The following is an 18,616-nucleotide window of genomic DNA, read 5'->3' as shown; positions in this document are numbered from 1 at the left end:
CGCACGCACACAACCACCTCCTCCAAGATCCTCACTTATTACAGTTGCCGTCTATTCTGTTACATTCTTTTTGGTCACTCTGTGAGAGTGTAACAGTGAAATGCATTGCCGAGTGATGACACTTCCCAGAGGAAAATACAGGGAGTTGGGAGCATGACATTGCATCGGCGGTAGAATAATTAAGTAATAAATATGCATATTTTTATGACATGCACAGTGTGTGAGGGTTGATATTTCCCCAACCGGTCCAGGTATATGAAATGGCTGCCAAGATGTTGATATGCTGTAATAGTTACAGCATGCTGGCTTGACATTAACACGTTATATGGAACAGTGCGGTTCTCAGCTTTTCTCCCACACTAGGTCCTGGATTTTGCTTTGATCCTTAGGTCAGGACACAATTATCAAAGAACGCGATCATTCTCTATTAAATTTGTTCTTTACCTGTGACCCTGTCAGGACATCCTGAAAACCACTTTGTGTGATCTAGAGGTTTGGCCAGCGCTTTGCCAGAAAGCTTCAGTAGCTCTTCAGCTTTGTCATCCTTTGTTGGCCTGTCTGTTGGAGTCAGTGGATAACAGGACATAAATAAGACCGCTGTCTGTCGACTGTCCGTGCTGCTTGTTCAGCTCCAAGAAATGTAGACTCACTCAGTTCAACACAACGTCCACGGTGCAGCCAGGCTGCTAGAACCACTAACATCCATGAAATTGGGGGATGGCTTTGCCCCTCATTTGCATATCTTCGGTTTCATCATAAAAAGGAAAGGAAAGTGTGTCTACAGGCTAGACAGACATGTACAAAGTAAAATCCAGAGGGTTCATTTTAAGTCTGAAAGGGTTAAATTAACCCTTTTGGTAACAATTTCTATGTCTATGATGCAATATAAACATGATTGTAATGCATTATAGAGTGCTTATAACACTGTATAGTTTTAGATATGAGCACTCATACATTTGCATAATGCTTAACGAACAACAACAATAATTATAACACATTATGAAGCATTTTACAATCATTATAAGGTTAAGTATCATAACACTTCATAATTGCTGGGCAGTGCATGGGCACTCACAGAAGTATTATACTGTAATTCTCATAGATTCTCAGATTATAAAAAATATAAAAGTCACTCTCCTACAAAGATATCATTAAATCTATGCAAGAACACCGCAAAATGTTTAAGCATAAAGCATTATGAACTGTCACTGTAATTATACAGTGTAAGCAGATTAATAGTGCATTTATATCTGACCTTATAAGTAATTATACAGTGTTGTATGATTATTGTTATAAAGTATTATGAGTATGTAGTATGAGTGCGTATAGCTATAATTATACAGTGTTATAAGCAGATCGTAATGCATTATAAGTATGTTTATAATGCATTTTACCCATGGGCTTCATAGAAAGTGTTACCACACTTTCTTCACGTATCATTTGTAGACAACAATGTAATACAGTACACAAAGGTTTGGTTAAGACCTTCAGTAGTGAGACTAGGGTCAGGTAGATTAGGGCTTGCTGCACGAGGTGAATACAGTAAGTATTGCATCTCAACCCGTTTGCCAGTCTCTTCTTCGCAACTGCAGCTAACATTAGCCTAATTGGGTTAAAGCTCACCAATAGCCATGCCTTGGCACACTTTGGTACGCACAACGTTAGCGTCTGCCAGCCACAGGCAATTCAACATTACATGAAATTATCACCTGTTATCACACTAATGTTGATGACTCAACACAATATCCATATAGCGGTCGGTTTTCTTTTTTCCTTCTCTTCAGTTTGTCGCGAAGAGTGCAATGAAATGAGCAGAATGAGACACAGGCTTTTGTTTCGTTCAGATGGTTGTAATAAAAGGTGTACTTGTCTTTTTTCTCTCAGGACGGAGAGTTGGGGGGGGGGGGGGGGGGGCTGAGAAAGAAAGGAGGAAGATCTACAGTAAAGACTCTGCTGACATAGCCCTGCTTCTGCTCCAACTATATCTCCCTTTTTCTCTCTCTCCATCACTCCCCCCTCTTTCTCTCTCTATCCTGCTCTATTTATAGCTCTATGGGAAATTGCTGAGTGGGCTCTTCTGAGGGTTTTTGCTGTAATTGATTCAAAATGCAAGTTGTCTCTTTGGTCGTGAAAGGATACCCACCCGGTTTTGTGAACAGTGAAGGCTGGATGAAGGCTCTTTTTGCACGTTATTCATTATTAAGTTGGACAACATATGTGAATTAAATCATTGTAGTTTCAACATAGAGACTTATTGAAGTTATTGGGTGGATCATCATTAGAGATCTGATAATGGTAACAATGTGATTAATGAGGTTTTGAAACTATTGAAAGTTGATTCTGTTTTGTGATTACCCTGTTTTCAACTATTACTGTTTTATATATATATTTTACTTGAATGCTGTAAATCCCAGATAAAGTACTAGTTATGGCAATAGCTTATCAGTGATGATGAGTAAGATGCAATTTCAGACATGGGCAGTTGGAAATTCAGTACTATTGAATTATATTCTAACGATTTTGCTACTATATAGCTGTATCTTACTGTGTACTTCCTTAACCCCGTATCTGTACTCTAACTGCTGTGCTGCCTCTGGAGACTGAATGTACCCTACTGCATCAATAAAGGTCTAGATGTGGCACTTTTCCACTTGCCCTTTTTGGTTTTCCATCGGGCAAAAGTTGTGAATAGCACAGTACCTACAGTATAGCTGGTAGCCTACTTTTCTGGTATCACCTAGGGATGTCAACGTTGTTAGTTAGCCGGTTAGCCGTTTTTAATCTGAATATGCTTATTGGCTTATTGGTTAATTTTCATAATAGGTACATGTTCCACATAAGATGCATTTCTGGGGTGCTCCAGTGGCGCACTGCATCTACTGTATATTACGAACACAATTGCCCGTGTTCAGGTGAGGGTGATATTTGTCACTGCACTAAAGCCACTTCTGTGGGCTGGGGCGAGCAGGGAGTGTTGGGCGGGAGGAGTGGGACAGAGGCACTGCAACACACAGGAACGACAAAAACTGGGGAGAAAAATTGTCTACTCTAAAAAACAAAACAAAAAGATGCATTACCGCACTGGGAGGTGAGAGAGCGAGAGAGAGTGAATGAAAATGAAACGCACAAAGCATTGCTCAGACTGGGACCATTTCACAAAGAAGAACGAATCAACGATGTAAAGTTTTCATGTAAACTATGGGAAACACTATTCAAATACAACAGCATCATGACTCATGAGCAACATGCTAAATCACTTAAAATACATGCAAGCATGCGTCCAAGTGAGCCATTACGCATGGATAGGGACACAAAGAAGAATACGTGCAGCTATGTGTCTGCTCCACGGACATAACTGCGTTACTGGGCGAAAATGGGCTAGTGAACAAAGTGGAGAGCTACAGTACTTCAGACTCAGAGATGTTTCCCCACCCCTTGAAATAAATCCATTAGAATGGTGGAAAGTGAACAGCCTCCATTTCCGCAGACTGGCTACCTGTAACCTACTGTACCAGACGCATTATCAGAGTGTACCGGTATGTCTGCAGGGACGTCCGTGCTGTTCTCGGCAGTGAACCCTCTTAACAGACTGCGGACTAGATTGACACCAGAACACATTGACATGTTGTCCTCCTTAATAACAATATGTAGACTAATCTACAAGCACCCAGTAGCCTGTGTCGGGTGAAGCTGTGTAGGCTGCCCACCACAGTTCAACTGTGCAGATTACAACGCAATTATTATTGTTAAAGGAGCCTAAATAAATTCCATTCTGATAAACATTCATTCTGTTGAGGTGCTTTTTCAGTGGATTATTCGATTAACATGTTGTTAATTGCTCAGCTTTTATGGAAGGTAATGGAGAGTGGGATTTTTGTCATTGTTACAATTATTCATATCTAAGAAATACCCGAGAACTATTCCAGTCTAGTTTCAAGCTCATGCTCTGTTGAAGTGGTTTGTGAGGGTGTGTCAGACACACCAGCCATTCAACCTGTGGGCCGGGGCCGTGAGGATATTGCACATGGGCCCCCAAAGAATTTGGGGACCCCGATAAAGTTCGACAAACTTGGACAAATTTACTTGGCTCTTTTGAACACAGACCTTTTACTTGTAACAGAGTATTGTTATACTGTATGCTGTTATTGCTATTTTTACTTAAGCAAAAAAAAAGAGTTACTTCTTAATAATAATAATAAAACTTGGAATAGTGGGCTGAGGTCATTTTCCACCACTGGTTAAGTGACATGATCATTTCTAATACATGATTGTTTCCAATACCTCATTCTCTCTGCTCTCTTACTGTATGTCTCCCCTTCTTCCCGACTAAATTCCATTTAAAATGTAATTTAGATGTTATTGTTATTTAGACAGATGCTAGGTTCATTGTTTACCTGGTATCCTATAGTTTCAATGTACAGATTATTATTTTGATAGTATAATGCTTAGACTGATGCTATAGTTTTTTGGCTCAACCCGTGATCCTATAGTTTACTGAGACACTGTCTCTCTGCGGTTGATATGATTACCGTGCTTATTTTATGTCGCTCTGGATAAGAGCGTCCGCAAAATGCCTAAATTGTAAATTGTGTGCATTCCTCTCTCCATCCTACAGTTTTTTTTGTCTTCCCCTGTTCTCTCTCTCCCCCCCCCCTCCCCTCCCCTCCCCCCTTTGTCCTCCCTCTACCAGGTGTCCCAATGACTATACGGGGGAGCGCTGTCAGAATTCCGTCATGGCCGGCTTTTACAGTACGTCCACTCCACTCCCGTCTGTGTCCTTCCCACTGGGATACTGCATGCCGCGCCAGAGGGGTTGGATGGAGGGGGAGCACTGTGGCTGTGTGTGTGTGCAGTGGTGGACAGTAGCAGAGTACATTTACTTGAGTACTGGATTTAACCCGTTATTAAGACCCGAGGCCGATTCTACGAATGCCTTCTAAATCAGTAGTTCTCACTCTCTCACGATTTAAAAAAAAAAATCTAAAATAGCAGATGTACAAGATCGCAGCGTGGCACGAAGTGGCGCGCTGCGAGCTTGTAGATCTGCTATTTTTGAATAGCCAACGCAAAAATCTAAAATGACACAGATGCTTTCCCGGTTTTAATATTAAGGAATTTCTTTTTGGAGTATCTGTGATTTGCTTGGGTGTTACATTTCAAAGACAAGTGTTGTACTTTTGACAAGGTACATTATGAATTAACCACTTAAGCCCTATTTCAAATATAGTGAAATTAGCAGATATACAAGCTCGACGCATTGTGAGCTTGAAGGTCTGCTGTTTTCACTATTATTGAGATATTTTTTTAAACTACTGGAAAATCTTTTAATATTTTTGGAAAATGTCTAAATTTCAATACAGCAATGCACTGATATGCAAAGTAAAATATACTTTGCAATTCGTTCTTTTGAATACTTATTATTTTTAAAAGCATGTACATTTGAACACTTTTAAAGCAAGTACTCCAGTACTTTAACTCGAGTACAAATTTGACTCGCAACTTTCACTTGTATATCGGAGTAATACTTGACCAGGAGTAGCTATAATTAGACTCAAGTACTAGGGTTGAGAACGTTGTCCACCACTGTTTATGTGTGTGTGTGTGTGTGTGTGTGTGTGTGTGTGTGTGTGTGTGTGTGTGTGTGTGTGTGTGCGTGTGCGTGTGCGTGTGAGTGCCTAGTGTAGGTGTATGCATTTTTTGTGCAAGTGTGAGTCTCTGCATGCCTCCATGTCACCCCCTCTCCTTGACCCCATGTTCTTTGTGGCGCTACACGTTAATACGTTGGAATTGTCATGATTCCAATGTATTAACCTGAGTATAAACTTATAACAAAATAACACAATATAATTGCCTACTTGTTAAGACTTCATCTAGACCCACACATAACCCAGCTCTCCTAGGATTAAATCCTTCCTTTAATGTCTTCTCCTTACTGTCCCCATCAGCTTTTTATATTGTCTAAATATACATATATTATTAAAGAGACACATTTATATAACAATAATAATTATTACTATTATTAATATTATTATTATGGGAGACACTACCTGTTCCTCCTTAAGACTATCTAATGTAACTCTCCCTAATACTGACTGATCATGTATCATTCTCATTGAGCACGATGGCAGTAATATTATGTGCTTAAAATAAAAAAGATTCCACTAGGCAATCTGCAGGATAATACACTGGAATAAGGCCAGTGCATATGGCATGTGGCTGAGTGCAGCTTGAATGGTTTTATAATATAGTTGTCCTCCAATACTCCTGATGATTGTACTGTGTTTTACTCATTGCTTTGCAATGCTGTAGATAGGGCATGTGTGTCCTTTCCCTGTGACTGCATGGTGGTCAGTTGGTGACATATTGGATTCGTTGTTGTAGTCATGTCTTTAAATGGACAATTGGCCACTATATCTACACAGTGTCCCACACCATATCCAATGACAATATAGTGCAACACAGTGGGTACTATTGCTAGTGCCATAGGCCTAATGATGCTTCTTGTAAAATGTAATTACTTTGGAAGGTAGATCATATACATATGAGGGGTTTCATACCATGTACAATAGAGGCTTGTCCACAATCATCAAGGTCAAGTAATTCTCAAGCTTTTTAATTTCAAGGAGCCCCAATTTGATATGTATTAGGCTACTTTGCAACCCCCAAACTACATCGTAACATCCTCGGTGTTCATTTAACTCTGAGACCCCTAAGTGTTCATTTGGTTCCAAACTATCAATCGTATATTGTAGCTGGGGACCCCCTGGCTGAAACCACCTCAAAGACCCCTGGGGGTCCCGGATCCCACCTTGAAAACCAGTATTCTACATGCTGAACAATGTCAACCACGGACAGTGTGCGCTATTATTTTGCATTGTGATGCTACTGTATCTTTCAGTGAGCTACTGTAAAAGGTTTCTGCTGTTTGAAATCCATGTTGATTCGTCACTGCCTGTTTCTCTTCTGCTGCCAACCAATTAAGCACAATCAAAGCATATTTTCTTGACTGGGAGATTTACAGCATTAACTTTTACAATGATTGGATTTGGTCTTGCTGGCAACTCTATCCATGGGTAGCATTGCACACAAGCCATAAGAAAATGCCCTACTGAGAATGCAGTGATGATTTCTTTGAAAATCTTGTGAAAGATTATGACATCAGTATGCAGCAGTAGTGGAGCAAACTGATTTAAAGGAGGTACACTGTAATCAATGCGATTTGATTGAACCCAACTAGAAATCACCATCAGAATTGTACATTTACAGCACATGCCCACCACACATATACACTCACTCACTCACATTTGCTGTGCCAGTTTCATTGACTGTACTGTGTTTTTATGTTGAAGAGTAACTCACTGCTTTTTTATTCTTTGTTCTTGTGTTGAAATTGTTTTCTTTTTTTGTTTTCTGTCATTTTGTATTTGTTTTTCTGTTATATGATATTGTTTACTCCAGAAATGAGGTCTAGTAAATATAGCAGTAAGTGATGTGGCTTTTTGTCTGTCTCTGCCTTTGCATGTCTTTCCTGCCTGCCTCCTTCTCTTTCCAACTCTTTATCTCTTTAGTTCCTTCTCTCCCCCCTATTTTTATTTATTTTGTTTTTTTCTTTTTCTTCTTTTTACTTTATTGTCAACTCTGGGGGTCGCAGAGCTAAGGCTGCCTGCATAGTCTGTCTGTTACTGGAAGGTACACCTGTCAATCACAGTGATGTCACCGACAGCACTAATTTCCTGGTTCAGCATAAGTACAGTGGACTATATATCTGACCCTGATATATCTGTCTTTTTCCCTTTTAACATGACATCGTTCTGCATTGGCAGAGCTTCTTGGAATTGAATTTATGGGTATGGAACATTATTATTCATTTTGCTGTACAATGATTTAAGATTTTGCTGAGAATCTCTCACAGTCACGCATTATTGTGCCATCTCCCCTTTAAAACCAATAACTGGGTCTCTCTCAACCTCTCTCTCTTTTGTCCCTGCCCACTAACCTGGTTTTAAGATACATAACCCCCTCTGCCCCCCACCCGCGCCCCCTTCGCTGCATGCACTCCTTTCACAATCTGAAAATAATCTGTAAAACACACTGAAAAGGAGACAAAACAATTACTGTTGCCTTGATTTACAGCGCAGTCTGTTGACTAAAACACTACTGTATGTAATACACATTGTGAATACAAATGTGCTGATTAACTGCACCCATTTCTGAAATCCTAAGGATGTATGGCCGTCGTCAGGAAATAGTAGCCATGAACTATATAATTGGCATTGGTATTGCACACAGTACATGCAGCAATAAATCAAATGACTGTGTGCATGCTGCAAGCTCTTCACCAAACCAAATCGCCAAAAGATAGCGGAGGCCTGCCCACACAGGCTGTCCTTATTCTGCCCTTGATTGACTCAGGAGCTGGCCTGTCCTAAATCAAAAGCGTCTGGTGCTCCGTTACGCTGGCAACCAAGCCTCCCTATTTCCCCCTCCTATCTGCATCAGTACCCTGTGACACTCACACAATGCCAGGCTGAGGCTCTGGAAGGCTTGTCAATCCCTACAGACGCCCTTTATTTAGCAACCCCCCCCCCTCACCCCCAATCTATTTTAGCACCTATCCCCCCACCCGCACCCCCCCCCCCCCCCCCCACCCCCAAACACACAAGCGCACACACACACACACACACACACACACACACACACACACACACACACACACACACACACACACACACACACACACACTCCAGTGGCGTGTCGAGGAGAATTTGAAATATAGGGGTTGAGGTGCACAGAAGGAAATGTTGCTCTAAATGTAAATATAAGCCCTCGGTCCTGGAATATACAGTGGCACACCTTTTGCAACTGTTGTGGGACCCAATTAGAAATCAAGGAATAGTTATACCTCTAACCGACCACAAACTTAAATGCTGTTAATCACTGTTACTCCTTTTTGACCGCCTATTTCCATTTGATCCCACCATCTCTCTACAGTGAGCACTAATGAAAATGATTCCTTTATTAAAATACAAAGATTTTTTTTCATAACTTAAATCAAACTAAATGTGCAGCTATCACATGTTGATTACGGGCAACTCTAAGCCACAGGTGTGTTCACTGAACAGAAATCCATAACTGAGAATAAACATTCAAACACAATTATTACAACAGAGTGTTTAAAGAAAGAGAGCTGGCAATAACTATGCCAACCTACACTGTCCAATCAGGCACATAGAAAAAAGACAATCTAACGGCCAATGATATTGCAGATTTAGTATGAGGGGCAATCCGATTTCCCTGGGGACCCTCCTTCTAGACACGCCCCTGGATGTGCTCCTTCCCTCCCAAACCAATGTCTTACTGTCTGTTCTCCATCTCCCTTTTTTCCCCTTTTATTTATTCCTTCTTTCCCTGTGACCTGTTTGTTGCTCCCTCTGTCATTGTGCTGTTGCACCATTTACCATTCTGGCACAGAGTGTTGCACCACAGTGTGCCCAGAAACCCCACTGGGAAACAAAAACCCCACCTAAGGTCGGGTAATATTCAGACAGTGTCTGCACAGAGACCGCCAGAGCTTATAGATCACTATAATGTAATGGCTTGTAAATGTTGTCCACAGCAGGGTCCAGATGAACTCAACATCAAGATATCACTGACACACTGCATGTGAGTGAAAAGGAAACCCATATGAAACAGACACGTGGCTGTCTGCACTGTAAACACACACAAGTGTATGAACAAATCAATTACATTTTTGGCACAGTTTTCTAGTTTTGACCTATTTTCTAAGTACTATTGTGACCTATTTTGTATTTTTTTGGAGGGGGGGGGGGGGTTGAGCTTTGTGAATACCAAACCATTCTCTTACCCCCTTAAGCCACTGTGGTGTTAACAAACTCCCCAAGCCCTATGTTTGGTTTTTATTTCATTTCATATGTACAGGCATGAGTTCATACCCCTCTACTGTGCCCTCTTAGGCATTACATTCCCATGGCCATCATAAATAAACTGATGCATGTAGGGAAAGTATGATTTAGAGACCTTATTCTACATCGTCACACTCGGGGAGTTGTTACCCCCCTAGTATGGCGTGAGAACAAATGGCTACCAGTCAATAGCGCGGCATAGAATTGCGTCTCTTTTATGCATAATAATATCAAGAGATGTTAGCAGTAATGTACTGTATTGTAATAGCACTATATTATAGCACTGTTAACATATAAGGCAAGTGAGTGGGAGTTGTTTTAGGAACAGTGTGATGGCAGGAGATAGAATATAGTGGTGAGAGATAACTTTTTTGTCATTTGCATCAATAGAATAGCACTCATGCATATGTGTGTGCGTGTCTGCCTGCCTCTGTCTCTATACCTGTGTGAATGCATACATGTGTGTGGGCATGCATGACTGTGTATCTGTGTGAATTGTGTGGGTGTGAATGTGTTCACATATGTGCGTATCCATATGTGTGTGTGTACGTGTGCGTGTGTGTGTGTGTGTGTGTGTGTGTGTGTGTGTGTGTGTGTGTGTGTGTGTGTGTGTGTGTGTGTGTGTGCGTGTGTGTGTGTGTGTGTGTGTGTGTTTGTGTGTGTGCGTGTATGTATGTGTGCGTGCATGTGCATTTCTGTCCACAGAGGCTGAGGAGCTCTACCAGAGAAGGGTTCTGACCATCACAGGCATCTGTGTGGCCCTGCTGGTGGTTGGCATTGTGTGTGTTGTGGCCTACTGCAAAACTAAGTAAGTATGTTTGGACTAAGACAAAACTAATCACATTCACCATCTCCAAAGGCTTTAATACTTCCCAGTTCCCACAAACAAACACCACAGTTGTCAGCTATAATTTTTGCATTACAATTTTGTCTTTACATTCTATTCTTGTTTTTATTATGTACCAACGTATTGTTTTTACTTGTATTATTTGTTATGTTCCTTTATTTAACTTTTGTAGACAATTTGAGCAATTTTCCATTTTTAAATTACTTTTACAAGGAACAGAAAATTGCGCTTAAAAAAAGAAGAGACGCAAAGTTCACCATTTGGGGAACAAACAAAAAACAAACAAAAAACTGTTTCTTGATTACTAACCAATCATTCTCTCATTATCACCCTACCAGGAAACAGAGGAAGAAAATGAAAGGCCATCTGCATCAGAACCAGAATCAATGTGTGGAGCAGCCAAACCGCATGCTGGCCAATGGGCCCAACCACCCTGGGCCTGGCCCAGAGGAGATCCCAATGGTGGATGTAAGTCAACAGTAGAAACAAAAAATACACTGTAGATCACTGTTTCCCAAACAGTGGGTCGGGACCCATGTTTGGGTCACGGACCAATTTCTATGGGTCGCGAGTAAGTATCTCCTTTTTTTCGTTTCCTACGTTTAAAAAACATATATATATATATCGTTCAAAAGATTAAAAAAAGGTTTAAACAAAATAATCACTATTTTTCATCAATGAAATACTATTTTTCAAAAGTATTTCATAAATAAAATAAAAAAAACGAATAACTTCCATAAATATATATATATTTATTTTTAAGAAGTAGTGAAAATATCAGATCCACAAGCTAGCAACACGGCACACGTTGTGAGCTTGTAGATCTGCTATTTTCACTAGTTTTGGTACAAACTTCTAATTTCTCTTTTGGGTCTTGAGCTAAAAAGTTTGGGGAACCACTGCTGTAGATAATATGATACAATACAATACGACACGGTACAGCACAAATAGCTATGTTGTGCTACACTATGCTGTGGTATGAAACAGTATAATGTGATACAATACATTGCGATACGTTATGATACGCTACAACATAATACGCTATGATACACTAAGATACGCTAGCATATGCTTCGATGCAATATGATGTGGTATGCTACGTATGCTACGCTATATGATACGCTACACTATACATACAGTGATATGATACGCTATTATATGATACAGTATGATGCTATACAATACGATACGCTACCATACCATATACCAAGTATCACAACATGTTATTGCAAGCTTTAGGTCATGTGACCTTCTTCAGACATACAAGGGCAAGTGAATGCAGCATTACATAAGGGTTCAAGCAGTGTCATCACTTGTTAGCCAAAGCAAGACACCTGTGTACAACATCCAAGTGTGACTAGACAGACATCAAGGGAATTGTAGGCCCTAATATAGTGTACTACAGAAGCCATACTCAATATCAAGGGAATTGTAGTTCTAGACCAAAGATGAATGGTACTGAGAGGACAGACCAGCATCATGTTGGCACATCTAGCTGCCTCTTAGAACATCTTGTGCCCAACAGGATTTATCTTATGCTGTTCATGTTGATTAATCTCATATGCCAGAGGGTGCTAGGTGTATGGGGCTGCTGTGTCCCCATGTTGTGGATAATGCATATTAACAGCAACAATGAGGGACTAGAACGGGACGATCAGTACACTCAAAACACTATGCAAGATAACAAAAGTGACGTTTGTGTGTGTGTGTGTGTGTGTGTGTGTGTGTGTGTGTGTGTGTGTGTGTGTGTGTGTGTGTGTGTGTGTAATTACATTATTCTAGTACATCTCTAAGAGCGTCCCAACCACAGAGTGTGTGATCAGTCATGGGGCGGAGGGTGCAGGCAACTACGCAGGCAGCCGAATGTCCACGCGCTCCCACCACTCTTCCACTGCCTCACATGCTTCCAGGTATATTGATCTCTCTCTTTCCATCCACTTTTAGGTCAGCACACAGACATGCACACTGACACACTGAGTATAAGTTTAAGTTCACATACAGTATGTGAATCTTGACTCATGAAAAAGTTCCCCGCGAGGTTGGTTTTTATTATCCTTGTGACAAACACACATACTCATGCTACATTGTTGTCTACGTTCCCAAACCCTTGTACCATCCGCATAGACACGAGGAGCAGACATGGAGCATGGAGCGAACAGAAAGTATGAACTCAGACTGCCAGTCGGGAGGCCTTTCCAGCTCTGTGGGGACCAGTAAATGCAGCAGTCCAGCATGCATGGCACGGAGAGCCACCCACTGGGGCTGTGCAGAAGTGACTGGGGCGGGCATGCAGTATGGAGACTCCTACGACTCACTGAGGGACTCACCTCACAGCGACAGGTAGGAATGAAGGGCCTCAACTAGGGTTATTGGGGGTATGGGTGTGTAGACTGTGGAGGGGGGAGAGTTAACACTACCATTGGTCCTGTTGCATCGTAACTAAATATGCAGTACTTGGTGGAGACTGGTACGGCCTACTTGGGTACGATTCGAGTTGGGAATGCATGCTAATTGTACTTGTTGTCAGAGTACCCGACCCGTTGTACCCGTTCTCAGAGTACCCGTACGACAGATCGAATAAATATGGACATACAGGGATCCCTGATGTCGTCAGCAACTGCTGACGTTGTGTTAATGACGTACATGGACATTCGCGAATTCACTTACAGTAAATTGGTTTTGCGGCACAAACGTGAAGCAAAGCTCTGCCAATCCGTGAAGCCGAAGGGGTCGGGTTGGCCAACCAGGGAATCCGATGCCTACACCCCTAAACCAAACACAGAGATTCGGTGCGTCCTGCGCAAAATGCATCATGGAAATTATAGGAGCACAAACAGACAAAAAGAGTAATGTTTTCTGTCAACATGGATTGCATTATAAATATTGTTGTTTCTATAGCATATATATGACAACTTTCAACAATGAACTGAAATGCAAAAGTGTGATACTGTCCTTTTAATAGTCAATTGTATCGAATTATTTGGCATCTCAATGGGCAACTTAGATTCTTAAAAAAAAGAGTATGGTTATAGTATGGTTAATTGTACACTTGTATTAAAGTTCAAATAGCCTGATTAAATTGTGCCCTTCTGTCAGATTGATTGAAGTCCAGTCATAAAAGGCAACTTGACCACTATTCTTTACAGCGTGGTAATTGCTTGTACAGTACTATGCACATGAGACGGTCTTGTCTGTCCAGGTATGTGTCAGCGCTGACCACTCCAGCACGGTTGTCTCCCGTGGAGTTCCACTACCCTGCGCTGCCACCCCAGGTGCCCACCTTCCAGATCACCTCACCCAACACAGGCCACGCCCTCTCCCTGCCCCCAGCCGCTGGGGCCTATCACAGAGAGGATGACCAACCACTGCTACGATGCCCCGACGTAAGGAAGCAGCATGCACAAACAGACACCTGTTACACACATCAGTTACTTATTCATGTTATGAATCAGAATCAGAATCAGAATCAGAAGACTTTATTGCCATGACATGTGAACATGTTAGGAATTAGATTTGGTACAGAAACAACACTCCCCAACACCACAGCAGCCATTTGCGGCGCTATGGTTGTGGTTGTGAGGCATATGTTGTCAATGTGTTAGCACAAAGTGTAACTTACAGCTGAGTGAAATAATTCCTGCCTAGCTGCGGCAGGCGGCTAACTAACACCCTCCATCGGTGTATCCGTCCCTGTAGGACGGACATTTATACAGGCAGCCCCGCCGTCCGAGACGGCCCTACCTGACGGAGAGCACGGGCAGCCTGCCGTCCAGCCCCTATCGTCTCCCCGACGACGAGGCCTACGAGACCACACAGGAGTATGCCTCCTCGCGCGAGCCCATCCGGAGCCGCCGGCACCGCCCGCGACGCAACCGCCTCAACGGACACGTTTCCCAGCGGGCCCCGTGCCTGCGGGACTACAGCTCCCAGAGCTTCAGCCAGTCAGAGGACGAAGAGGAGGAGGACGAAGACGAGGAGGGCCACGGGGAGAGCACGCCCTTCCTCAGTATGCAGAACATGAGCGTGGACCCGCCCCTGACCGTTTCAGGGTACCGCTCGTCATCCGGCGCAGACACGCGGACTCATCGAGGGCTGGGTCGGCATGGTGCGCGCAGCAATGGCCAGGGCCGGGGGTCCCATTCGCACCGCTCCAAAACTGACAACATGCCCCTTTAAGACAGAGCCCCGCCCCCCCCCCCCCCTAAATCCAGCCCCTACCCCAACACCACCCTCCCTCACACACACCCTACCCCGCCCCCGCCCCCCATACACAACCAGTGGACTAGAGACCTGCACCTAGGAAAAATATTTTTATTTTGTATAACAGACAGATATTCTAAACAAATGAAATATTTATTTTCATTTCAGCAAAAATTGTCTACTAGCTAACAGCAAAGACTTTTTTTATAAACGGGGGGAAAAATATTTATATGTAAAGTTTTTTGATTTACAGCATTATGAGAGATGAAAAGAAAATTACGTGCCAATTTTTTCACAAGTTAGATAAATAGAATAATATTGTGGTGCCTTTTGCTGTATGCTGAAGTTGGAGGTCCCATTGAGTTTTTGTAGCCTTTCTTATAAAGACTCCTCGTTTTTTATAGAGACCAACCTCCTTCCTTCCTTTTCCTTTTGGTTTTTTCTCTGATTTGGGATCTTCCTGTTTTTGAACTGTGATCTGATTATGTCATCATGCAATATGAATTCCTCCTGTGTAAAAGGTGTATGTTTACATGAGTATGATCCACGCAATGCGCTCGTTTCACAGGGACATTTTATCACTGACGCAACCGGATGTGTAGGGTAGCTTTCTGGGTCCCCGCACACCCAAGTGCAGGGCAGATTTTTGGTTGAAAATCTCTAGTTGAACACACATTCACAGCAAAGTCCAGAGTGTTAATTAAACTCTGAGAGTAAAATTAACACTCAGGATAGTACTGTGTTGGCCATTCATATCCTCGTATGCTACCTGTCAGCCATTTGTTGTTGTTTCTGTAAGAGGAAGTGCATTAGGGCGTTGTAGGGTAAGTGATTCAACATCCTTGCATAGATGTTCAGGGTTTCCTTTCATGGTCTTGGTGGTGGTTGCAGCATATATGTGTGTGCTTATGTGTGTGTGTGTGTGTGTGTGTGTGTGTGTGTGTGTGTGTGTGTGTGTGTGTGTGTGTGTGTGTGTGTGTGTGTGTGGGTGTGTGTGGATGTGTGTGTATGTCTGCGTGTGCGTCCAGACAGTCTGTGCACCTTGTGAAGTCACATTGGTCGTTCAGTTCTCCAAGTGTCTCCATCCAGCTTCGAGGGCAGTGGTCTCTTGCTTGACTTGCCTGCTCCTCCCACCAATGTTCACTCTGCCAGAAGCTCCATTGCACTGTAAGTACCTCCCTCCTCCCCGTGAGCAGTCACAGGGCCAGGGAGCCTGCCGATCCAAACCGACCTAACCAATCCAGTTGTTAATCCAGCCTGACTCTGGCCTCCCGTGGACTGCCCAGCCCGACCCGTTCTCCTATGCCAGCAGCTTAGAGCCGCATTGTGTCTCAGGACTTCCCCATCCCATCGCAGCCAAAAGACTCACACCTAGAGAGCGCACACCATCTCAGTCACAGTTCAGTCCGCAGGCCAGATCCATATGTCACTCCCCTTCCTGTCTTTCTCATCCATCCGTCCGTCCGTCCATGCATCCATCCGTTTGTCTGATTATTCTTATGCTTACTTGGTACCACGATGAAGGGAGCGTGGGTAAAACTCTTGAAACTTGAAGAGAATTAGTTGTTCCTTTTTATTCTTCCAAAAGGCTGTCTGTGTGTGTGTATGGGCGGTTGTGTGGGCCTTATGACTGACGACGCTGACAATGAAAACAAAAAAAGGTGAATTATGAAGAGGATGATGATGACGAAGATGTAAAAAACAAAAAAAAAAGATTCTGTATCTGAATCTATATCAGTTGGCTGTTCCCGCGGAGACGCATCTTTGTTGGTTTCCGGTGGCGACAGACATCAAGCGGGTCACACTGTGCACAGGTTCACATTGCAAGTGCGTGAGTCGGAGTACGACAAATCCTTTTATTATTATTATTATTATTATTATTATTTATTTAACTCATAACCAACTGATGGTATATGATAATATCGATTACTGCATCCTTTTTTGCATTCCTATACCTTTATTGATTGAACATACTTTGCTTGGTCATATTGACTGAATGATCTGTTATATGTCTGTCTCTGTCTACCCCCCCACACCTCCCCAGCGCCCTCCATCCCTTGCCCTCCAGTCCTCCTCACCTCCAACTGATTTTCTGAAGCTACTAGCGTGGGACAAGCGGAGGCCCCCCGTCTCCAGAGTAGTTACCGCTGCTGTAGAGTATACAGTAGACGAAATGGCAACATTACAAACCCTGTCAATCCGCAATTTGGACGAGATGAGCTCTTCCTCCTCCCCTCCAGAGCTATTACATTGGGTATTGTATTTTTAGGGCAGAAAGAAGAGCTATCAAAATCCTTTTTGGTGACAAAAAAAAACTACAAAAAAAACAACTAAAACAGATACTCTGTCAGATCAATTTTCAATAAGTAGTGTTTTGTTTTTTCTTGAAAAATCACAGGAAATGCATGGATCACAGATATTTTAGAAAGTACCTTAAAAATGGCAACAACGCCCTCTGACAAATTCAGGGGAATCTTGTGATCATACTAGAGATATCTATAAATATATTGGTTTTGTTCTTTTTTTGACGGCCCAAAGTTCTGGCTAGTTTCGTCTTATCACTGTAAAACAAATCGGGAATTTGCGACGTGGATTTACTGCAAGTGAGAGTAGTGTGCTTCTAGAGGTAGTTGACTTGTAACCAACCCTTCTCTTTTGATCTCTCCCATCCCTGCACTTCCCTCGTCCCTAATGCCTAATTTATGCTCCATCCAGGACACGTTGTGAGCTTGTAGATCTGCTATTTTCGGTGCACGACGCCGTCGTTTGACGAAGCATAAATCAGGCTTAACACATACACTCACACAGGTGTCACACATACGTAGATACCAACACGCACATCATCAAGCATAACCCACTCCTAGAGAGTGAAGCGCACACACACACACACACACACACACAGATACACAAAAATGTTCCCCGTGCACGCGCGCGCGCGCACACACACACACACACACACACACACACACACACACACACACACACACACACACACACACACACACACACACACACACACACACACACACACACAAGCTCCTTCCATGTTTGTGTTTGTCCTGCAGTTTGCCTTTGTCTTTTCTACCTACCAACTTCCTCCCTCCTCCCCAGTCTCTCTCCCCCATCCTCCCCCCTCCTCTCCTCTCACCCCCGCCCCTGCATGTCCTAGTGGTACTGGTAGTTGGGTGCATGGAAAAAGCAGCAAGCAAATCGTTTTTCCACTCGGTGAAAAAAAATAAAGTGTCTTCATTTTAACATTCAGCAATAAATCCCCTTATCTCATGTCCATTATTCTTGGAATATGCTAGAAGATTTTTTGCAAGTTTTATCAACAACAAAAAAATAAATACTACTTGTAAAAGAAGAAACATCCCAAATCACCTCTTCATATGAAAAATAAATCTTTATTCCTACCATTTTGAAACACTCCTGTCGTCTTTCTAACAGAAACGGTTGCTTCTTTTGGACTCTGCTCACACATGACATTGTTATACAGTAGAAGGGCTCATTCCTATTCCTTGTGCCTATTGTAAAAGACAAATCACAGTGTGCAGAGCAGGTAACAGGATCTACCAGACCAGAACACACCAGAGTGGAAGAGAATAGAATAGAATAGTCAGATGGCAAAGAAAACAGACACTAGGTG

At 42.6% G+C, this 18,616-nt stretch overlaps 1 protein-coding gene across 1 annotated transcript in view; it reads left to right on the top strand.

Moving 5' to 3' along the window:
- The window catches only part of nrg2b (neuregulin 2b), a gene marked incomplete at both ends in the record, with an annotated part of 45,596 nt that extends 30,650 nt beyond the window's left edge, over positions 1-14,946 (top strand). The window contains 9 exons of the mRNA XM_084041236.1: positions 4,691-4,749; positions 7,459-7,482; positions 7,824-7,847; positions 10,629-10,731; positions 11,109-11,232; positions 12,553-12,680; positions 12,895-13,110; positions 13,970-14,153; positions 14,467-14,946. Of these exons, the coding sequence (XP_083897362.1) occupies positions 4,691-4,749; positions 7,459-7,482; positions 7,824-7,847; positions 10,629-10,731; positions 11,109-11,232; positions 12,553-12,680; positions 12,895-13,110; positions 13,970-14,153; positions 14,467-14,946 (1,342 nt within the window). The remainder of the gene's footprint in view (positions 1-4,690; positions 4,750-7,458; positions 7,483-7,823; positions 7,848-10,628; positions 10,732-11,108; positions 11,233-12,552; positions 12,681-12,894; positions 13,111-13,969; positions 14,154-14,466) is intronic.
- Positions 14,947-18,616: the final 3,670 nt, after the last annotated feature.

This window comes from Gymnoscopelus microlampas (assembly GCF_963454915.1).
Source record: "Gymnoscopelus microlampas genome assembly, chromosome: 18".
Classification (NCBI taxonomy): Eukaryota; Metazoa; Chordata; class Actinopteri; order Myctophiformes; family Myctophidae; genus Gymnoscopelus; species Gymnoscopelus microlampas.
The sequence above is the reverse complement of the archived record's forward strand: the minus strand, read 5'-3'. Positions and strand labels throughout refer to the sequence as shown.